Consider the following 24,115-nt stretch of genomic DNA (forward strand, 5'->3'; position numbering starts at 1 on the left):
TCCAACTTATATACAGGAAAGACTATTTTCACACTGACCTCACCCAAGAATATCTAATTTTTGTACCTGAACATATTAACATTTTAAGTTTAAGGTTTCTTTTCACATTCAAGAATGTATTTTAAACAGGAACTAAAAAATTGATGAGTTAAAATTCTCTGAGAAATGAGCATCCCATTGCTTTATACCACAGGAGCAAAATTTTTATGCTGAAACTTCACCCAGCACTTTAATCATCCTCAAACAAGTCAAGACCCAATCCCAACCCAAGCCCAGCCTCTCACAACCTGTTTTTTCCCCCCATTCTTCCCTCCACTTCCATGTTGTCTGTGATGGATAAATACTTTCTGTAACTTGGTGCTTAACCAAATCAAGGAGCCAGAACTGTCAAAACGCACAGCAAAACTTGGCAGAATTTTACACTATAAACTTCTCTTCCAACTCTAGTGAGTAGCGTCATGTCTTACAAATCTGGTTATTAAACTTCGACAAAACTTTGTCTTTATAAAGCCCTGACAAAACTTTTTCTGTTTACAAAACATGGGTCAACTAAATAGCATCTATCACATCTCTCTCTCACATCCAATCAAGCTGAACTAATATTTTGTTTTACCTTTAACATAAGGGAATCTGGGGCTTCCAGTGGCGTACATCCATTCTGAGAGCCAACAAGTTCTGCTCCATGCACTATGATCTTCTGACCAACAGAGAGCCTTCCTCTATGTAAGAAAGCCTTGAGAGGTGGATCCAGAAGAGCTCTAATCCCATACCAGCCATCAGTAACTTCAATTATTGCTGCTGCTTTTTTACTTTCCACATTCTTATTGCTACTGCTAGGAGATACAACGGTGTTTAGCGATATGATTTTAGAAACACACAGCACAAGTGTTTTACCTGCCGCATCATCTCTTTCAGTTATTTTTTTGATTGCTGATCGTTTACTTTTATCAACTTCCAAATCATACCTACAAAAAAGAATTCATGATGCTTTGTTAAAGCAAACAAAATCCATCACATTGTTCTTCCTTAAAAACAATTGTACCGAACTACTGCTTAATTAATCTATATGATTAAATACCACTGTAGCAAGCAAATGTTATATGAATTTTTTGCAAATAACATGCACTACATTAATACTGGCATGCACAAGTTTAACATAAGCATTCTGATAAACAGTAAATACAAGGCAGAGGTGCTTATTCTGTAATATTATGAACTAGAAAACACATCGTGTCACAAATTACAACTCCGAATACATTGCTATACACGTACCTATATTTCAACTGCAACAGCACTGTTTCTGGTGTCAAACATCTGTTAGCAAATTCATGTGGAAAAGATGCTTCCATGGCTGCCAATTTCCATACAATCCACCTATAGTGATTGTAAACCCAGGCTTCTGTTATTAGCTTGGGATCCACACCAGGAGTGTCACAGAGGGCTCTGCAGATGAATTGTTAATAAATTAACCTGAAATTCACTGTAAGTTTTTACTTGCCTATTTTTCCCTAGCGTTGAATTCAGTGTATGTACATAGGCAACATTAACACAGAAATATTTTGACAGTGAAAACAGGAAGGTTACATTCCCTAACCTGATCTGATTATTGTCTGAATACTGAAGTTTTGTCCTCTTATGCTTTGGCAGCATGCATGCGCATACATGCATTTATTCTCGAAATGGATATTTTTTTGACCCTAGCAGTAGCTCCAGGGACATGCTCCGTCTGCTTCATGCAGTTATGCATATAGCATAGGGGGACAGAGGTGTGCTCCATTCCTTTTCAGCCCTGGAATTTCCCCTGTGTGCCTGATGAGTCCATTACAATCGAACCCCCTCTACTTCACAGTTTCTGGACTTGTGGTTTGGGTGTTTTGTTGATTCTTTTTTTTAAGCACACATGCGGACAACACATTTCAAACAACTTTCAGCTGCTACTAAAGAACTTTCTTCTCTCCACTGAGTGACCACCGAAATAGACTTTCATTCTGTGTTGAGTCCAAGCTGTACCACCATGACCTGCGTGAGTTGGGTTGGAAACATCTATTTTTTCCAGCTCTTGCAGTCACTAGGAAGGCCATTTAATTAAAAGAGGAAAAGGAAAGAATTAGACCAGAGATTCAAACAGCTGAGTCATTAGACTGATTAGAACACAAGGTTAAGTTCTATCAAAAAGTCAATTTCTGACTTTTCGGAAAGCCTCAAGAAGATTTTAAGGAGCCGTACTGCAGTTGGGTGAGGAAAAACAATGTAAAAGCCAAAAAGTCATATACAGGAAGATAAGGAGCAGGCATGACCATCAGATTAATTACTACATTAGAAGAGAGCAAAGCAATCCCAAACTATCTCCTAAGAGATACTCCGTAATATATTGTGAAGGACAATGCAATTCAAGAGTTAAAGACAATTCAACTGAAGATTAAGATCCTAAATACAGATGATTAAATGAAAGCATATATATTCTAGTTGATGGAGCTCCAATTAATATACTTAGAAGGGATAAAAAGACTGATTTAGTTAACCAACTCTCAACCATATGCTTTAACATACAACAAATCCAGAAAAGATACAGGAACTGAAGGCAACCTCTTGGGGAACAACCTCTACAAATTGCTCGAGAGGCTATCTGGTATGCAGGGTCAGATCGATACTGCCACCCAGAGCAGGTTCTGACACCAACACCACTGTGGCTACTCTGGACTATTTAGCAGTATGTTGGTGGTTTCTCTCTTCTGTTTTTGAAAAATTAATGCAGGGAAAGCCATATATCTGATGGCCTGACCACAGACAGAATCAGGGGCACCTCTGAAAATGATTAAGACAAGCTGCCTCTGGAACAAGAAGTTGGACTGCCTACAAAGGCCGATATTTGGCACATCTAGGTGTAAGATGTTTTGTGCAAATGCTTTAATACCTTTCCCATTCACAGGACAATTATGTGAAATTAATCAAGATTATCTCCAACATGCCTAAGCAGCAGATTGCAAATACACTGATCCAGAGTTGGATGCATTGTTCCCAGAGATCTACTGCTTCTTGACAAAAACAACCTCAAACCTCATGTTTCCTATTAATTTGTGTAGCGGTGTTGCTTGTCAGCCTAGAAATAGCAATTCCACATGAGAAAAGAATGACCAGCACACTTTCTAAAATGGACGCAACTCCAGAGAACTGACATGTAGGCAAGAGGCCCTGCACCGTAATTGAACATGGATGAACACGCCAGACAGTCTTTTTGCATCTACCATAAATGCTTTGTAGGAACACGCCGTCTAGCAAGGTACATCCCCAAAACATTCAACAATTGTGTCACTACTGGAGGGAAGTGCAGAATCAGGGATGGTATCCCCAATAGCAAAAGACTTGCCAAATGGGGAGGAAACGAGGTAAGTAACAAGTTAGGTCAAGGTCTGCATACTCTGCCTTTAAGTGACTACATGAAGTGTATATGCCTACATATCCCATAGCTGTCCATGAAACAGCTGGGGCATGTTATGCCACTGGGTGCAAAATGGAACTGTGGGAGGATTAGTTCTGCCCTACAGTATTTAGAAAGAAACCCACAATCAACTTTAAGGACTGCTCTGAGACAAACTTGGTTTACTGTCAAACAGAGAGACTCAAGAACTTCCATAACAGCATGAAAAAATTCTTAGAAGCAATTTCTAAACAAATGAAAGACAAGAGGGTGACTGGTAATGGCCAACATGGATTTACTAAGAGCAAATCATGCCTTAACCTACCCAATTGATTTCTACAATGAAGTAACTGGTGCTGTGGGCAAGGGGAGGGCAGTGGATGTTGCATATGTTAGCAAGGACTTTGACAATTTCTTACAGTCTCTTTATCATTAAATTGGTAAGATATGGGCTAGATAAGTAGATAAGGTGGGTGGAAAATTGGCTAGACCGCTGAGCATAAAGAACTGTGATCAACAGTACAAAGTCCAGCAGGTAGGCAGTAACTAGTGGCACCTCTCAGATATCAATACAGGGACCAATGTTGTTTAACGTCTTCATTAACAACCCAGATGATGGCATGGAACACACATGCAGCAAGTTTACGGATGACACCAAATCTGGGGAAGTGGTTGATGAACTGGGGGGCAGGGTTGCTATTCAGATGGACCTAAACAGGCCGGGGAAATAAACTGGCAGGAATCTCACGTAATTCAACAAAAGCAAAGAAGCACAAAACCATCCTGGGCTGTATTATTAGCAAAGCCAGGAAGCAGTGATTATATTGAAAATTATATTGAAAAAAGATATTTTCAGCCCTGTCCTGACAAAGCAGCCCTAAGCACCTCCCCAAACAACCTTCATTCTCATCAAGAAACTCTAGAGGCCAACAGAAATAAATCCTTTTTCACTTGAAAAAAAAAATCAAAACCTATTAATGCTAATTAAACAAAATGGTGAAGTGCTGAATTAACAGACAATAAAAATATTTTTCTAGACTATTAACACCGTTGCGGAATCCACAGAAATTTTCTAAATTTACTTTGTATGCTTTCTTTAATGGTCAGTGAAGATCACTAACAACATTAGTCTACGCAGTAAATTTACAATCCTACAATATCTTTATTCACACTAACAGAGGTGTAACTAAAAACGCACAGTAAATAGAGGCTTTAAAAGATCACAGTGTTGGAGTTATTCTAGGGGATATGAAAATCACTAACTAATAAATAGCATACTTGTCTCAAGTTCATAAGTAACAGTACCTGTAAAACTCCTTTTTTCCAGCTTTTCCCTCATCTGTAGGTATTAGCCATCCTCCATCAGCAAGTTGCATCCCATTTCCAGCTAATAAATACTCCTTACTGAAAAAGTCTTTGATCAGGAACTGGAAAGATTCTGCATTTGTGCTGTTAACTTGTATGCAATGTTTTGAAGCACCATATGTGTAAAGCTGAAAAAAAATTAGATGAAAAAGACAAACTAATTACAATACAGTTAGAATTCAGCTGAGAGTTTTTATAGGTAATGTTATAAATTCAGATAAGATATTTCCTTGAGATTGAGACAGGTTTTGTCTGACCTTGTCATTTAGTATGTAATCCAAGGAGAATGAAGGAGTCCCCAGCAATTATTTTAGCAGAACAGCATCACAGCGTGCTTTAAAAGCATTTAAAAAGTTCAAAAGGTTTTGTACTTTCAGTGTACCAAAAGCAAGACGCTTTTGATATACACTTACCTAAGCTTAAATTTTGTTATCATAAAACGGCTCTGGGTTAAAAGTCAATAGTAACTATAATTGGTGGATTTTTTCCTCATTTGATGCTTCTCTTGTTTGATTATAAGAGACATTTATGACCCTTATTATTTGGAATAAAAACTGTGGATATGCAAAGCTACTTAAAAACCGTAGCAACTGGTATAACAGCTACTGTAAATACTTATCTCAAAACTGAAGAATGTATCTATTGAAAAGCTACTGGGTTTTTGCTTGCTTGTCTTAAGGAATAGATCCCAGGAAAGCCACACAGTAGAAAGATATCAATATACCTCTTCTGTAGAATAAAAAGTAGGAGATTTCTCTTCTACTGCAGTTTTCAGAGAGATTCTATTTCCTGCAGACGTTTTAATGACGTAAAGACTGCCTGGCTGTGAGCTAATATTTTGCCTATATTTCTTTTTAATTCTCATTTCCTGCAGATCTCTGGCACAGCGGAGATTTGTCATCATCTTGACCATAGCTGCAAAGAAAAAAAACAACCCAAAACATGAAAACCTTGTTACAGTATGTATTGATTTAAGATCTACAGTCACACTATAAAAGCACATTTGCTAAGCCACTCTGCAGATTTTTAGAAACTGCATCAGTCTAAACATTCAAAGTTTAATGAATTTAAAAAGCACTGTTTACTGAAGGCATTTGAACAGTATTTATATGAAATATGTCATTTCATGACATTCATAAGTCCCCGAACCAAACTTAAATCCACGTATTTTTCTCAGACTGAACACTATCTTAATAGAAAATTCCAAATGAACAGAAATTAGTTAATGACTACAAAATCCACAATCCTGAGATTTTTGCCCTGTAAATAATGGGATCTAATTCTGCAAATGTTCATGCACCTGTTCAAATATACACAATGAGTCCTTCTGACAAAATACAGATTACTTGATTGCAATAGTTACAGAAATTATACACACTGGATCATTCAAGTCATCTTAGAAGCATAAACCAACATGCTAAATAAAGTCAAACAGTTGAGCATTTAAACTCTGCCTCATTGAAAATGACACAATCGGCCATTTATATGGTTAAGCCTACATTTTAATTAGGAAACAATGAAAACAAGCTTCTGTAGAAGTGAATGAAGTATATATAGCAAGGCTCATTTTTCAGGTTCCTAGAATATTTTACTTAAGAGTTATATAAAATCAAGTATCAAATGAAACATAAGACATCTTCTTTCTGAAGTGCTGTGTGAAAACAAATTTGTGTTCTTAATTAACTTTGGAGATGAATTGCATATGCTTTGTTAGGAGCGCAGTATAAAATATTAGGAAAGTAATTATTTCCTATTTTTTCTGTCAAAAAAAAGCTTAAAAAGGAGCTTCTTATTTAAAAAGAAGTTTGACAGAATATGTAAAACCCTTAAAGGTTCAATTCTATCTAGTTAGTATTCACAATAGTTAAGTGATCAAAAGCTGAAGATACCTAAGTTGCTGTTTTCTAGGTCAGTGTCTGCTGCATGCTGCTCACAAGACTGGTGATCAGGAGGTTCAGCAATATTTTGTTCAGTTTTGATCTGATCTAATTCCATCTCTTCAGTCCTACTTTTGCTGATCGGTGAGTCACATCTACTGCTGCTGCTGCCTTGTTCACCTGTAGAAAGTGTCAGCTTGGTTTTGAAGGGTGGAATAAAAGTTTTAACAGTTTTGCCAGATTTGTACAAACTTCTTGTTTCTTCACTCTCCTTTGCTGAGACCTTACATGGAGCAGAAACCACTGAAGTACCATTTGAAGACTGCCGTAGGCCACAGTGCTGAAAAATGGCAGGCTTAGATTTGAATCCTTTGAAGTCTTGATCAGGTAGAGTAAGGGTAGGATTCCTGACTACTTCTTGTTCTTTAGTAGCCCTACAGAGATGAAAACTTTTAAACATACAGGTTTCAGCTTCCTGACAAAAACCTTTGTCAGGATTTTTATATTCTTAATTTAGTAATACAACTTTCAACACTACGTCAATTAAAAGACAAAATATCAGTCTCTTGAGATTTTAAAAACTGAATACTTCATTTCTATCTATTGGGAAAAGAGAAGTGTAAAATTTGTTTAGCATCTCACTGGTCTACTGCAGCAACGTGTAGTGTAATGTATGGTAATTTGTTTATTTTGAAGTAAAATTATTAGTCTTTTATAAAGTTGGGTAGCAAATTATAATGGCAAGGGCTTGCAAGGTTTCAAGAAATTGCATTAGAAGAACTCTAAAATAAATTTCTCACCCAAAAGGTTGACAAGTGACAGGTTTTAAAGGAACATGGTACATAAATTTTCTTCTGTCTTTGAAAATGCCTACAAAATAATTAGAAAAAAGTTTGAAATGGTATATTGCATAGATAGATATTTACAGCACATGTTTCTTCTCTATTAATGTTATATAGAAAAGTTTCCAGAGTGCATTTAAACATCTTCATACTAGTTTTAAACATACTAGATTTTTAAACATACTGGATTTAAACTTCTTCATACTAGTTGCAGACAGATCTAGAGGATAAGTGACCACAATGCAGAACTCTCAAAAGTTCGTATTTGTGAGCCTGCAAGAGGTTTTTAGGCTCCTGAAAGGGAAATGTTTATCATATTTAATTCCAGGTAGGTTCACCATTCAATTTAGAACTCTTTTAGCACCTTTTTTTTTTTTTTTTAAGTTACAACAGAAAAGGGCACATTTGCACAAACTCCTTCTTCCATCATTGAAGGACATGCTTATCTTGGAATTATCAACATAACTAAATCACATCTGTCTGGAATTTAAACTCATTTGTGCTATGCCCTTTGGCTGCAAAGAGGAATTTTCGTATGAGAAATCATATATACAAGATGCCACATGTTCTGTAAGTCAGAAGCAAGACTCTACTGGAGATTAGAACTGTTTTCAGTTGTTTCACCAAAGAATAACACTGTTCAAATCCTGCTGCAGGGTAGGGTAATATTTACATATGAAGGGTATAAAATTATTCTCTGGCAGCAACTTACAAATTCCATTTAAATCTTTAAATCATGGGTTTTATGCTTAGAACAGATCTAGGACAGCATTCAGGAACCAATATACTGGTTAAACCAATACATTTGATGAATCCTGCTACTGAATTCTAGGTGAGAGCATGCAGTGCTTAGAAAGAACAAGTTCCTTAAAGAACACAGCTTATCCCATAACCAAAAGCTGTGCCAAAAATCACATTATCCTAATACCCTAATCACTAACTAACTTCACATAAAGCATCCGCTCAAATTTTACAACCTTGATTTCACTTTTTTATAAGCCTCCATATTACTGGCTCAAAATATTAAAAGCATCTGTAATGTAGACACCTCTCAGTAAGTATATTCTTCATAAATTATTATATGATGAAATTACTAGCACCTTCTCATTTTCCTGCAGCTAGTTTTTAATTGAGAAATTACAGATCAATAAAATATATTCATCCTACTGAGACTAGAATTTGTGAGATTTAGGATTGTGATAAACTGGATAAATTCCTACCAAGCTGGAAATTAAACCAGAGTTCTTGCAGAAGCAGTACATTGTAATATATTTAGATTCTACATAATAAGGCATATCATTATCATGTGATTTCAAGTCATCAGAGACATTATCAAATAGCAGCTTTCCTGAATTTCCATTACTATATCGATAAAGAAGTGGTTAAGCAATTTTATTTCAATTGGAAATTGAAAAATTCTAAAGATAACAACCAAATCAGATTACTGCTTAGAACACAAGACAACTAAAATTACCATCAGGGGTGCTTTTCGAAGCTTTCAAAGATCTGGGGGGATTCTTTGTTCTGTTAAATTCAAGCAGTAGCTGTCTTTTAATCGGAGGTTCTCCTAGGATAAACCACAGATTTTTAAAAGTGATGTTCCTTTTAAGTTCAGTTTCTTACTAATACTGTATAACTTAATTATAATTTCTAAATAAAAATTCAAGAAGTCAGAGCAAGCAGAAATTGCAAGTTTTCAGATCATAGATCTCTATTAAATGGCTGTTTCAAGCAGAGAGCTACTTCACCACAATTTGCAAAAATTTCTTCTGTACCAAATGACTGTATATTGTGTTACCAAGAATGAGATGCCATATAATAAAGTCTGTTGCAGAATCTTTTGTGGTCGGTAGGCCTTTTCTGTCCATATCAAAATTCGTGAGCCTTAAGTTGTCAGACATAATCGAGATGGTGTGCCTCAAAGTGCACCACAGCAGCACAGCTCACCTGCATTTTTTTTTGTACTTTCAGTAATCAGAGTCCCTACAGAATTCTAAAAAACCACGTAACATCTTTCACAGAAGCTGTATCTAGGGATATGGTTCAACTGTGGCACAGCTGTTTCAAGTTGGACTGATAAGAGTCCTAATCTGCCTTTGCACACCTAGCCAAACTTTGCCCCACTAGCCTGCCTGACCTTTGTACTTGAACTTGTGCAGCTAGGCAGCGACTCTGTTTCAATCTCCCCTTCCATAAATAGTTCTCAGATAGGCCAGGTCCCTCAACAGGTCTGGGTGACTGTGCAAGCATTAAGTAGCAACACTTCAGCCTGAAACAGGGCAGTTTTAAATGGTAAAAAACTGTGCTTTTAGACCAACAGCTATTTTTCATGTCAGACTAGTAATCTCAATACAAGTGAAAACTTGTCCTCACCTACAAGGCATAAAAAGGTGAAAATGGAAATACTACCACTCATGTTTCAATGAAAAAACACTAGATTTGTGCAGAGGAAAAAAAAAAGAAGTCTGCTTAGAGAGAAAAGGAGCAGTAGCTTTTCCATACCTTTATGATAAATCAGCAAAACCTGCACACCTTCAAGATTGCTAATCACAAATTTAGCTTGTACTGTGCATTTAAGGCTGGAAAGAGTGAAAGAACTATTGCTTGCAGCAAGAATTTTGTCACTGACACGTAGAGAAAGAACTTCAACTTCTATAATGACCTAAAAATCAATTTAACATGCAAAAAAACCTCAAACAATCCCCTGTGCAGAAATATAAATGTTGAACATATATAAGACAAAGACCTACCAAGTGAGTTTTCTTCTTCAAATTGCCTCTTCCCAAAGGTCTTATTTTGAAAATTTTTATCCAGTCTGCCACTGAAGGACCGTACGTTAATTTGTACTCCAGAATTGGAAAGATCATCTTCCATAAAAGCTCTTGCACTTTCTACAGCCTCCACTTCCAAGTAATTTTTTGGAGTTTGGAGAAGATTAGTATTTGTTTCTACTTTAGCAGCATCACAGCATGAAATTGCTTCAGACTCTGTTTTCATCTCCAGATTCAGCTGCTCTTTTCCAAACGACCTAATCTCCTCTTGCTGAAAGCTATTTTTAAATGATGTTAACTGCTTGGTTTTTGTGCTATGTGGTATGTACTCAGGCATTTTGACATGCTGAGTGCTTGGAAAAGACTTCATTTCCTCAGGGTAAATGCTTTTTAAGTTAAAGTCTTCACTGCAGATTTTTTCAATTTTGGATTCTGAGATCACTTCATCAGTTAAAGATTTTACATGTTGACCACTCTCTTTAATTGAACTAAGTTGATCTGTAATGCAAAGCCCACTGCTCAAAAAGTCATCAGATTCTTTTAAAATTGCCTTCGCTTTTTGATAGGCTGTTTTAGAGACTGTTACCTGCTTTCCACTTGCAGTGCTGAAACCAAAAGCAGGATCTGAAATCAGTTTAGTGCTGGTATTTTCCTCCCCTTTCGGTAACACTATCTGCATTTTCTTAGGCACTACTTCAGTTGACATTTCAGACTGTTCAACATCTTCCTCAACTAAAAATGCTTCTTGTACATGTGATGAATGATTACTTTCCATTTCAGAAAAGAGCTGTCTAGCTTTACTGAGCGACTCTTCTGATAGTTGTACAGGCTTACCACTTGCTGTACTAAAAAATCCAAAATTGCCTGTAGAAGAATCTGACTGCCTTATCTGCTTATCTGGAACAGGCAAGTGCCCTAAAAGCTTAATATTCTGTTCAAAGCATTGACTCTGAGAATTTGAAACAGACTCTGCACCTGCAAACGTGTTTGTATCTTGGTGACCATTTTCACTAGTACTTGCATTTATTTTAATAAAATGAGATGCATCTGAATTAATCTCTTCAGTTCTTGTAGCATTTAAAAACTTAGTGGCATTAGGACATGCAGCATGAATGACAGAAGATGCATTTCTTGCAATTTCTGTTTGATTAGTTCTTGAGTTAGTCTCAATTTTGTATTTTACAGATTCACTGTAGTCTTCTAGAAACGTCTGTTTGACTCTTGCTACTGCACTTTCCGAAACAGAAACTGCTTTATCTTTCGCTGTACTAAACAGGATTTGTTTCAGACCACCCTTTTGATTTTCAACATTAAGTGTTTCTTTTAACCTGGTTAAATTAGTTTTATCTTCAGGAAGACTGACTAGTGACTGGTTTTGGTGATCATTAGCTATGGTGTCTGTGAAGCAGTTTGTATCAGCACAAGGTTCACTTAAACGTTCTAAGTCAAATTCCTTACTGTCACAGTTCAAATAAGAGCTACTTTTTGAAGTTAAGAGGAGGGATTGATTAGATTTATTGTTACTATCCTCAACAAATAAATTATTTTTTGTATCTCCAGGCACTGAATTATCTTCAAGGTCATTTGAGACCTTCATTAAATTCAGAGATGCAGAATGCACAGGAAAATCATGCATGTTTTCTGAATCATCCTTTTTTGGTGAGTATTCTGTCTCCCTGTCTGCAAACAGTTTTTCATCTTCAGACAAACACTTTCTACTTAAAGTATCACTCTCCTGTCCAGGAAGGGATTCCAACTCTGACTTTCCAGGTCTGACATCAGCTTTTTTATACGCATATGAAGTTACCAAACTTCTTTTGCAATCTTCACCTGGATTAACAAATGCATCTACTTTAACGGTATCAAGAATCCCAAGGTGTTTCATGGGACTGCTCTCTACTGCCTGCTTAAATTCATCTCCAGGTTCTTCAGGAACAAGCTTTTTAAGTTTTTCTGGATCACATCGAGCAATGCTTTCAATACATAAATCACAGTCTTTGATGCAGTTTTTACCACATTTCCTTTTCTTTCTGGGGTTCTCAAAATTGTCATTATGTTCCTTTCCTACATCAACATTTTCTGAAAAAAACTGTTCAGCTTTAGCCAAAAATCCATCGGCAATTGTTATTTTCTTGCCACTAGCAGTATGAAAACCAGTCACGTAACTCCCTTTCACTGCATTTTTTTCAACATCCACCTCTTGCTCGAAAGGTATTTGATGATGATGGTAAGAACCCATTTTTATTCTGCTTTCATTCACTAACAGGTTCTTATCATGGGTGGTGTCTTCTTCCGTATTTTTATGATTTGTCTGTTTATCAGAGTTCTCAAAAACATTTACATCTCTTTCTCCACATTGTACATTGAGCAAGTGTAGGGAATGATCCAGAGCTGCATCAGAAATGGATGTATCACCATCAGCTGGAGTTTGAAATTTTAGTGGCAAGTGTTCATTTTCCTTTCTGTCTTCTCCTTTCTGATTAGGAGACAGGTTTTCCATTTCATCAGATATACTTAAACTATGTTCTTCTGCAGTTGTAATAGCATCTCCCAGACATGTTACATCTAATGAGTCTTCTTTCAAACGACCTTCAACTTGGCAATCTCCTTGATTCAAAAACTGTCTGGAAGTTTTATGATTCTGGTTATGCTTTTTAATGGATGACAGACTGTTGATGATAGCGTTAGTACTACTGAAATTAACATTTTCATTTATTGATCTTTTTGATTGATTTTCCATATCTTCCTTGAATGGTGTACTAGTATTTTCGTCATTTTTTTTCTGTGCACGGTGGGAAATGGCACCTACGCTTTTGAAATCTGAAATACAAACCGTTTTTCCTTCATTTTCTTTTGTCAGGCATCTGACAAAATTACAGTCATAAGACATATGCCTATTTGAATTGTGACGTCTAGTACTAGTTTCAGATTTAAACAAATAGTTATCATCATCCAAGTCCCTGAAGAGCTCTGCAGATCTGGTCAAAGCCTCCTTTGAAATATTTATTTTTTTACCTCCAGCTGAAGTAAAGCCTACAAAATTAGAAAAGGTGCTCTGTTTAGCTACTGGAAAGCTCCCATCAGATATTCTACTTTCATTTCTGTCTAAGTTAGTAAAAGTAACCTTTTTGTCATTTTTATGGAAAACCACTGTGTATTCTTTTTCATATTCCACCACTTTAGAGTCCTGATTTATGTCTTCCTGCTTAGTACAACAGTTGTCATTTTTTACCTGATTTTCAGATTTAAAAGTACCAGAAAAATCAGTATCTTTCCCTGTTTCAGAAATATTTTCCACATTTGTTGTTCCATGTGCTTCTACAGTTCCAAACTGTTGAAAGACATGACTTTGTGTCATCTTGCTTTGTTTTCTAAACTGTGTAAATTCAAACTGACTACCTGTTTCTTCCAGGATACTAGAAAGTTCAGCAATTTCAGCTTCTTGGCTTGCTGTTAAAGTTTGATTTGTTTCTTGCAACGATTGTTGACTTTTAGGGAAACTTTTACACAAGCCAACTTTATGTGGAATAAACTGCGTATGCCTGGGCTCAAGAACACTTTTCTGTGAATCTAAAGAATCAGATAAATTACTCACCAACTCGTTTTCTGAATGTGGTAAAAACATAGTCTCCTTTTTAACCTGATTTGAAAAGTTTCTGACTCTTTCCATGGAAGAGGCTTCAAAGTATTCATTTTCAATATCTTTGAATAGCATTCTGCCTTTCGCTATACCGACTTCAGAAAATTTAATCTGCTTATTGGAAGCAGTCTGAAAGCCACCAAATCCCAGATTCAAACTGCATGTATTAAGATTTCCAGATGATTTCCCTTTATACTTTAGGTTCTCCTTTGACTTTGTGCTAGAATACATAGGTGCTATTTGCTTATCTTCTTCAGAAATTACTTCATTTAAAGAATTATCACCTATACAATCTAACAATTCTTTGGAAATCTCTACAGCAACATTATTGCAAGCAGCTGCTTGAGGGCTTTCATTGTTTTCAACTGACTTTGGCTCTTGATCATCAGCTACAACTTCCGAAAACGCAGCTGCATCTGTTTTCTCCCCTTGTTTTAATCCAGTACTATCATTTTCTGAGCAGTTTATTCCCAAAGGCCCAAGTACTTCTTTACAGTCAACTACGGACTGTCGGTCTGTAGCATGACTTTTATCAGTTGGTATTTTATTGCAACAATCACTACTGACTCCATTTATGCCAAAGTTCATCTGACTCAAAGCATTATTGAAACCGCCATTTGTCACAGACGTAGTGTCATGGTGCATATCAATCAAGCATTCATTATCCCTAGAAGACCACGCAAGTTGTTCTTTAAGGCTCCAAGGTACAGCAGCTCCATCATTTCCATTAGCACTCGTATACTTGTCTTCCTCGCCTTTGCCTAAGCCACAGCCTTTAGGGAGCATTCTGGAACGCTTTCTTGCCATTAGGCATGCTGAAGTTCGAACTTTACGTTTTATATTTGAAATTATTTCACTATTTAAAGAATTTGTTGTGTCTTCTTTCTGTGTATTAGATACTTCTAAGCATTTTAGTGATGTAGCAGGTTGATCCTCTCTTGCATTTTCCCCCAAGTCTCTCAGGTCTTGCTGCTTCAGCCTGTTGTTGAAGGGATTGTCGGATGAGTTCTCCATTACATCCATTTTTAAAGTACAAGCGCTGAAATTATTTTCCTTCGTATTCAATTGCAAACGATGTCTCTCAGCAAGAAGCAAGCAGTCTACAAGAGAAGACATTACAGAAAAAAACATGTTAACAAACTAGTTCTCATTTATTCAAACAAATGCAAATTCCGATTTTCATAAAATTTTGGCTCGTAAGATCATTTCTACACATGCTTAACACTGGTACCATAAATATCAGGTTTGTTTTCAAATGTGAACACCTTGACAGGACTGGAGATCTGTTTAATCTAATCATGTTCTAGTAGCCAGAAACAAGTCAGAAGGCTGCAGTTAATGCAGTTAAAAAATAAATCCATTTTTAGTTGTAATGAAATTTGAAGACATGGACTTCCATTCTTTGTGTCTCAACATAAGGATTTGTTTCAAGCTTTAAGAAGAAGTACTTAACTCCTAATACTAAGTAATTCTTCTAGCAAGAACAACAGCTTTTAAAAATAGGAGTATGTGCTTGCTTTCATTACATAATTTGTTTTTTAAAATATTTTGTGCTTCTGAAAGAAACAGATGTACTGTCTTAAACCCCCTAATTTTAGAAAAATAACTATACAATTTTACCATTCTTTATGATCTCTTTCAAGTTATCAACTCAAGACAGCATTGCCTAAACAGCACTGACAAAGATAATTAAGCCAAGCAATTAGAATAGTTGTTCAAGGTGGAAGTTTCTATTCCAGAAAGTAATCTGAGACTAAAACCAGTAAATTAGCACCAGACTACTTGAAAATAATGCTATTCTGTCAGTGTTCTTATAACAGACCAATTCCATATCTTGATTCCCAGTTGCAAGAGCTACTTTATCATAAACACAAGACTTCACACGATTTTATCTGAAACATTTACATAAAAGATTCTTAATAAAGAATCCTCCACAAATGATGAAAAGCTTAATAATATACCTTGTTCGTCAACACTGGCCACATGACAGCCTTTAAATCCATACGAATCAGATTCCAAATGTGGCAATACAGGACAAATAGGTGATTCAGAGGTTACTTCTTTCTGTATTTTTTCTTCTTGATACAGTAAAGTATTATTTATTGCATAAATAAATCTCTTGGATCTCTTTCTCAAGCTGGATAACATATTCAGGCTTTTAAAGCCAGACTTTGTAAGAGTATTTTCACTATTTATTAAATGTAGGCCATTGCAATTATCTGAAGATGTAGCACTAGATACAAGTGGGTGAGACAGAACATCAGTTACAACAGATTTAGAAGTTGCTTTTAAATGCTTGGAAAAGCTGCCATTGTAGACTACAGAATACTCTGTGACATTTGTACTTTCAATTAAAAAAGAATTACAGTTTAAGAAGCTAATTTTGGAAACCTTCTCAGCTGTACATCCTTTTACTAACTTTGGATCTTGAACATTCAGAGACACAGATTTTACTGGAGTTATTTCCGATATTGGGTTATTTTCAGAATTTTTCACTTCACAGCACTTTTCTGACAAATTGACACTCAACAGCTTTTGTGCTTTTATCAAGCCTGAAGTATTCAGTAAAGATGTTTCCACAGCATCATCTTTGGTCATCAGTACTGACTTCTCTTCTAAATCTTCCTCTCTACGCAAGTCAGAGGGTGGAGATCCACATATAGACATCTCCAAGTGAGTTACATCAAGATCAGATAAGTTCAGTTGAGACCACTGGCTTGAGGAAGATGGCATGTCTTCCTTCACAGACTTCTCATTCTCAGATGACTGGTGTATTCTATGATCTTGCCCATCTCCTGTGATCCTAAGTGACTCCAGTTCCTTTTTGTGTCCTATTAAACAGCCATCTTTACCATCCCCTGTATCTTCATCTGTGTTTTGGAGTAAAGAATCCTTCACTGCGATAGAGTGGCTTTTTTCAGTCCAGCTAGTTGTTTTCACTTCCTGTGAAATGCCAGTCTTTCTTCTATTAGGCTGCTCAGAAGGAATATCCCCCTTTCCTTGTGCTTTATCTGTGTTTATCTCACATTTCTCTACTGCATCCAGAGCACCTGGCATCAGCAGAAGAGTTCCACTGGACTTCGCAGGCATGTTGAATGTATCATCAAAGCTATTCATCTCGCCAAATAAGCCATCTAACATCTCCAACTCTAAACAGTTTAGAGAATATGGGGAGAGGAAAAGAAATAAAAAATTAAGTTTTAGGAAATAACTTACCTTTTTTTAATAGATAAATACAGCTTTCAATTTTATGGTAATTACCTTTACTCAGGAGTGAGTTTAGAAAGATAAATCTATGTGTCTTTAAAGCAAGTTAGTCTCCAACAGCAGCTGTTAGAGGAAAACAGTAGGCAAAGGACATACATGCAGATGCCCTGGCCTCCTGAGGACTGTGGTGGTTAAGTAGATTTCCAAGATGAAACTTAGCTGTCTCAAAAGTGGTTTTTGGTTTTTTTCCTACAGACAGGAGAATGAGTAGTGTTTTACAAGACAAGTGTCTAGAAATTTTCTGCCCAAATTTATACCTGATGGTAGGCTCCAAACACCTTGAGAAGCTGCCTATTTTTGTCTGTAACTGGCAGCTAAGGAAACTTATTTATTTATTATTATACTACCTTTTGCTTTGATGTAGAATAGTAGAGTATCTAGAAAGATTTAGAAAATATTCTCACTTTTTTAATTGATTAGGAAGCTTTTAAGAAGTTCCACACGATTAGCACAAATATTAGAAAGATGAGAATTTTTTGTTTGTGTATAGAAAATAATATTCAGTAGGGGAAAAGTAACCTAAACTCTACCTTGCAGACAGCCTTAAAAGCTTATACATACCAAATAAAAACATTACCTTCTCAAATGTATGAAACTAGACCCACCTACAAAAATAGTTCACATTCAAAAGAATTGCTAGGTTTTATTTTGAGGGAACTTTTAAAGGCTTTTTTATATCAAAGAAATCGTAATGAAGTACCTAGAAAACATCATTGTTCTCTTGTTTTCCTTGGGTACATAACCAACAGCTTAACTTTTTCCATAAGCCTTTTTTAGGTACACTTTCTATAATTTAGAATTCTATAATTTTTCCTGTTAGACCTTTTAAATGACCTAGCGTCCGAAAGATTTTCTATTTGGAAGTCCATAGAAAATCTCCCAGTACTTGGTCACACACATCCAGCTATTTGTAATACATCCATTAAAGGTTCATGCCCATGCTGTAGGCATAAAACCACCTCTCATCACCCCTCTTGAACAGTTAATTACTCACTCTCTTTACTTTCTGCTTTTTGCCTGAGTGGCAGAAGGTATCACTAAACAAGATCTCGAAAAGAAAACCGTAACACTACAGATTGTGTACAGGTCCTTTTCCCTTATTAAAGTACATTCTCTGGAGCAACTTCTGTGTCCGCATCCTTTCATCCTGTAATAATTTGTCAGAGCTTTCTAAAAAGACACAGTTGTATTTCTCTTACTGGAGCCATTACCTTTAATCAAAAAAGAAAACCAGGAGTATCTGAAACACTGTAAAGCTACTGGTTGTACACTGAATAAGCGGATGCCAGGGGGAGAAAAAAAAAAATTAGGGAAGTTAATTTTAACTTCTAAACTCACTGGAGGGTCAGGGAAATTACAACCCCAGAAATAAGGACTGAACAGAATTCTCCTGTTTTCCCAGTAAGTGCCCTAACTAGGCAATAACTACTTAATTTGCTTTCTCAGAGCCTCTCCTTCTGGGTAAATAATACAGTACTCAGAAAAAATGAGGCTTATTAGATGTTTCTGCTCTGGAGTCACATATCGACCGATTGTTAGAACATATTGCCACATTTCAGGTTGGAATCCTTATAAGCAGAGGGTATTGAAGCCATTTCTCCTACTTCATGAATAGTTCTAGACACTGAGCTTAAAGATGAACCATTTACTCTGATCAAGGTTATAAAGGGACTGAGTGACATCATGTTGGTTTTTGAATTAAAAAGAGTTTAAATATCAAGTTTTGGGCAACAGGCCAGGGCAAAATACCTAAAATGTTACTGAATTTCATGTTTCCCATTAGTTTTTCAATGTAAATAGCTTCCCAGTCAAATGCTCATTACTATATATTTGACGAATCTTAACTCTGAATCCAGGTTATATACCTACAGCAAAGCTGTGAATTCTGCTACAAGGGCCAGATGCCTAAAGCTTAGTGTTACAATGCTACAATGACCAGTCTTAGATTTACTTAAACTAGGGATGTGAACCTTAGGAATTAATGATTGGGTTATAAATTAATATGCTTAACGACTATATGAAAATTTATCTCCTTTTATGAAATTCCAAAGTGTTCATACATGACAGTACACATCTTGAAGTCCATGGTTATACTAAATGTAAAACACAGTTAAAAGGTTTTCCTCTTCCCCCAAATTATTACAACTAAAAATTAAAAAAAAATCCAGCAAAAAAAATCTTTGAAATATTTGGTACTTCTTTGGACTGAGTGCATGTATTCAGTTTTACTGTTACTAAGGACACAAGTCATACAGTATAAATAATTTCTTCATATCCTTAACATCATGTAGGTATCCAAATCAATATTATGATCTCCCTTATTTTGACTGAAACAAAATGTGCGCCTAATACAACTGATTGCCTTTCATCATCATACAACACTATTCCAGAGAAAAATAACACTTGAAAGCTACAAATGTGGAGGTTTGAGCTATCCTTTTCACACTGCATCTTCAAATGCCAAGTTAACTATTATCAAAAACATAAGACAGAGGGGAAAAAAGGAGACATTTGCAAAAGTTGTTTTGCACTTTAAGAGAAATGGGTTTCTTCTTCCTCTTATTTTTACTCGGACATTGTTTTAACTAGCCTTCTCTACTGTAACATGGGATGTAATAAGCCATCTTGGAACACAGAACCGGACATTAATTTGTCCTTAATTTCTAAAAGTATTTTACTGACTACAGATTACCTGAATATGTTTACTACCAACTACATTTTTCTCAGCACGTTTGAACCTACAAGATAAAAATAGCAGTGTATATTGCTCTGCAAGCAGCAATGCTTCCCCACCTCAGCATTCTCAGCCTTCCTCGTCAAATTCTAAACTGATTATTTCATAATTCTTACATGTACCACCAAACAATATTTTTAGGGCAGTTGATTCAATTCAGATAGGGAGGAGACATACAATCTTAAAGATATATCATCCTGTCTAGCCCATGTCAATCTCTACAGCACCCTTTTACACCCATGCGTGCTGAACAAATTTCTGTTAATATTCTTCCCTTCTGCCATCATTTCTCAACAAAAATCAAAAAGCTTACACTGAAGTGTACATTTCCACTTATCCTCTAACATGATCTAAGAACACAGAATGAAAACATTTGTTTCCCTTGGCTGAGTATTTTCTGCATTAATTTTTAAAAAAACAAACCCATTTATTTTTCCTAAAGAATCTGTCATGTTTTGAACTACTAATAGGTGAAGTAAATGAAGAAAGAATATAGCAAGATCAAAAAACAAGCTCACCACAGAATAATGAGTACTGGGGTGAACCTTCATGGTAAAGCTAAACCTATTCAATAGCCAGAAGTAGGAGTCTTGCTCCCCATTGAGCCTGCACCGTATTGTTCTCTCTCAGCTCTCCCATACAGTCTCACACCTTCACTTACACCAGTACTAATCTAGTTGTCATCCAGTGGCACAGTAACCTGATTTAATTCACTGACTCAGCAGAGTCAGATTAGTTTTACAAAGCTGAATAAATTCAGGAAGTGGGAGCACACAGTTGGCAGAGGAAATAAGCAGAAAGATCAGCTCAAGACATACAATGTAACTTTACCCTCAGTCTTGCTTCACAGTATACTCAGTAGTAAAGCATCAATGCATACCAGAATCTTTCATGTCATCTTCAGCATTTAGCTTTACTGCCTCTGGAACGGACAGCATACTTGTATCACTCATCCCAGCACATTTATCATGGTTGGAAAAAAAGTTGTGCAAAATCTGTAAACCAAAGACATAAGCTATTACATACCAGTAAGTGTCACTTTAACAGTAAGACACACAACTCTAAACATTTCCTGCAGTATCTGAGTAATTCTGCGTCTCTTAAAATGAAAGGTAATATTTCCACAGGTACACTTGAAAATAAGCAAATAATTCCCATTTTCAATGCAAATTAGGTTCCATTCTACAGTCAGGTTAAGGGCAGTCAATGGGTTCAGCAGTTTGCTATAAGCAAGCCTCTCAAAAAAGGAACAAAGGAGAAATGAGGAAGACTTTTTTCTTATTTTAATTTGTAACAGTTTGTTAACAGTGAAGTTTCAGGTAGTTAAGAATCAAATGTAAATTTGTAATTGAATTCTATTAGCACTATACTCAGTTTTCAGTCTGAATAATCATTCAGCTTTCATATACACAGAGTAAAATTACAATTTTGCAGGAACTCTCCCTTTTCTGACAATACTGAAGGACTGAAATGAATACTCAATTTCAACTCTTGGTATAGCGGTTGAGCACAAGAAGTTATTGGACAATAAGTCAAACAGTAACTCCCAAAACTGATAGAAGAGAAAGAAAAACAAACCCTCAGACAAGTAGCATATTGCAATTTCTAAGTTTGATTTCTCTTTGAATGACTCCCACTGCTGCTGAACCCAAATTATTTTGTGCTGCTTTTTTTTTTTTTTAAAAAGCACAGCAAAAAATATTCCTCAAAGGAGGTTATTTGTGAAAATACAGTCTACAGCCTGGTTTTGCAAGTTTAGTTTTGTGAACAGTAACTTTTAAAAATAGCCAGGTAGGAGGGCCTAGAATGAAAATGACAGAATTTTTTATTCTTGGCTCAAGGAATGTAAACATGTAACTAAATAGCTTAACTGAAATTAAAGAACAGCACAGTTCTTAAAACTACTTACTATCTCAGCTCTTTCATCCTGTTGCTTTGCTCCAGAAACAGAATCATTCTCTCTAGCTTGAGAAGAAAGACAAACAAGTCAATTCATTTGCTCCGAAGCAATTTGCTGAGTGTGTTCAAATATGGTTGTGTTCTGGAGGGGTTTTCTTTGTATTATTTTAAATGCAACTGAAATGTATAAACCAAAAACTACTAAAAACTAACCAAAAGTTAGAAGTCCTACAAGTGGGGCTGAGGGACAGCATACAAAAGCAGTTTCACAACAGCACAGAACACCCTAAATCATTGGTTGTAGTTGCTGCTACGTAGGTAGACTGGTTACCACCCTGAGCCCACCTTCACTGCCAATCCCCTTTCCAGCAGTTATTCATGGTACTACTCTCACTTTTTTCTGTCAAGGATCTGGATGAGATCTACAAGTCTCTCTTACAAATTTGGGGTTTTTTTTCCATTTCCTCCCACAAGAACAGTAATATCTTTTCACCTACATTACAGAAGGAGAAAGTGAACCCTATTTTTAAGATGTCTGAAGAGCAGTATCTCCAAATAACACATTTCATAGACGTGGCATCTAGGTTCCATGTAGCAGCCAAATGACTCACTGTTTCCTTTTACAGGTGCCAGATGGCAGAGAGTGGGCATCATTACTATAAAATACTAGGCTCATCCAGGAAGTGGGAGAATGAGGAGAGCTCAAACCACAATTCATCTTCCAGAAGAACATCATTAAGCTCTGGCTACTTCCCCCAGCCGCCTTCTTCCAGTCACATCATTCTGAACCAATGAACACCCAAAATGGCACAACTCAGAAGCCTTGTGAACAGCACCACCCCCTCCCTGCCAACACAGGGATCACAGAATCTCTCAAGCTGGAAGGGACCCATAAGGACCACTGAGTCCAACTCCCTACAACTCACAGGGCTACCTAAAACTAAACCATATAATTAAGAACATCGTCCAGATGCTCCTTGAACTCTGACAGGCTTGGGCCATGACCAGTTCTTACATGAGGAGATTCCCAATTCTTGCAGGCATTCTTAATACACTTTATATGCTTGCATGCTCTACGTGCTTTATACAGTGATCGTTCAACAACATTAACAAGAGTGATGTCAGGAGATAAGCAGACATCCAGGTCTTCCCATTTTCTCAAGAGTTTTCACCAACAAAGCATAAAGTCAAATTTCATCTTGTTTATCATATGCTAATGAAATCCCACTTACAGCAACACCTTAGGTCGGGGCCTGATGTTTTAGCATTAGTGCCACAAGCAGTTATCAGCCATTCTCATTCACAGTTATGCTGGCACAGCTGTTTGTGCAGCTGCAGAGCAAATGAGGTCCAGGAATTACCCTGTCCAAATAACCCAGGAAATATGGTCTTCAATTGGGTCAGTATCTCAGCCTGTCTCACCCCATCAATATGATGGTAGGCACAGTGAGAGGGGTTATGAATGCTGAAGCCAGCACAGCTGCTGGAAGGTTTACTCAACAGGCTACCTCCTTAGACTTCATAAACATATTTACATGACAACCTAATAGTATCTAGTTTTGTCTTACGTGACTTAACCTAATAGTATCTAGTTTTGTGATAGTGCAAAGCAATTATTACCTCATCCTCTTTCTATGCTTTGCTATGTTTTTTCTAAATTTGTATTCCCTTATACAATGTAAGAAAACTTTTGAAAAGCAATGATGCATTTAATTTAATTTCTACCTTTTAGGGCTGCATTATTAAAGTACCCACTAAGCATCACTGCAATTTTTAATAAAGAAAAAAAAAGAAACAGTTCACACTAATTGAACTTCCAGTGTCACAACCAGAAGTTTTTAACCTTTAACAACTGTTCATTTTTAGAAATACCTATTATCACTGTTGCACCAAGTGTAGGAGGTGTGGCTAAAGAACTTGACCAGGACATATCTGGATCCACTTCTGCTCCCAGACTTTCAGAAATACGTTTTGGAGTTCTGACCTAGAAATGTATTTAGCAATTATTATTTCTATGCAGAATTCTAAATTTACTACCTAGGAAAAAGAAAACAAAATGCAGGAATAAAATATTTACCTCCAAAAGTTTTGGTGTGCAAAACAAGCTTCCATATGGTCCTAAAAAACATTATGTAATGCGGACATTAAATAATACCTAAGACATAAGGATTTATATCTACAGATATTTTGTAAAACCAAAAAGTGAAAATACAAACCAGGCATGTTGTTTCTCTGAGGTGTTCTATAAGTATCCCTTAAAATAGTTGGACTGCAAAACAAAACAAAAAAAATCTTACATTTC

The 24,115-nt window shown here is 36.3% G+C and overlaps 1 protein-coding gene and 1 long non-coding RNA gene across 2 annotated transcripts in view; one reads left to right on the forward strand and one right to left on the reverse strand.

Moving 5' to 3' along the window:
• BRCA2 (BRCA2 DNA repair associated) overlaps positions 1-24,115 on the reverse strand; it is a 40,381-nt gene that overhangs the window by 12,252 nt on the left and 4,014 nt on the right. The window contains exons 4-17 of the mRNA XM_074859858.1: positions 24,030-24,082; positions 23,891-23,931; positions 23,686-23,797; positions 21,824-21,879; positions 20,795-20,909; positions 15,875-17,062; positions 10,253-15,013; positions 8,977-9,069; positions 7,461-7,530; positions 6,673-7,094; positions 5,508-5,698; positions 4,724-4,911; positions 1,273-1,443; positions 614-965 (exon numbers count right to left, since the gene is read on the reverse strand). Of these exons, the coding sequence (XP_074715959.1) occupies positions 614-965; positions 1,273-1,443; positions 4,724-4,911; positions 5,508-5,698; positions 6,673-7,094; positions 7,461-7,530; positions 8,977-9,069; positions 10,253-15,013; positions 15,875-17,062; positions 20,795-20,909; positions 21,824-21,879; positions 23,686-23,797; positions 23,891-23,931; positions 24,030-24,082 (7,813 nt within the window). The remainder of the gene's footprint in view (positions 1-613; positions 966-1,272; positions 1,444-4,723; positions 4,912-5,507; positions 5,699-6,672; positions 7,095-7,460; positions 7,531-8,976; positions 9,070-10,252; positions 15,014-15,874; positions 17,063-20,794; positions 20,910-21,823; positions 21,880-23,685; positions 23,798-23,890; positions 23,932-24,029; positions 24,083-24,115) is intronic.
• On the forward strand, positions 712-23,627 carry LOC141939674 (uncharacterized). The gene is made up of 5 exons (XR_012627687.1): positions 712-723; positions 5,658-5,742; positions 6,692-6,804; positions 11,834-11,932; positions 22,440-23,627. It is a non-coding gene; the product is annotated as an uncharacterized LOC141939674 (long non-coding RNA).

Source organism: Strix uralensis, chromosome 2, assembly GCF_047716275.1.
Source record: "Strix uralensis isolate ZFMK-TIS-50842 chromosome 2, bStrUra1, whole genome shotgun sequence".
Lineage (NCBI taxonomy): Eukaryota > Metazoa > Chordata > Aves > Strigiformes > Strigidae > Strix > Strix uralensis.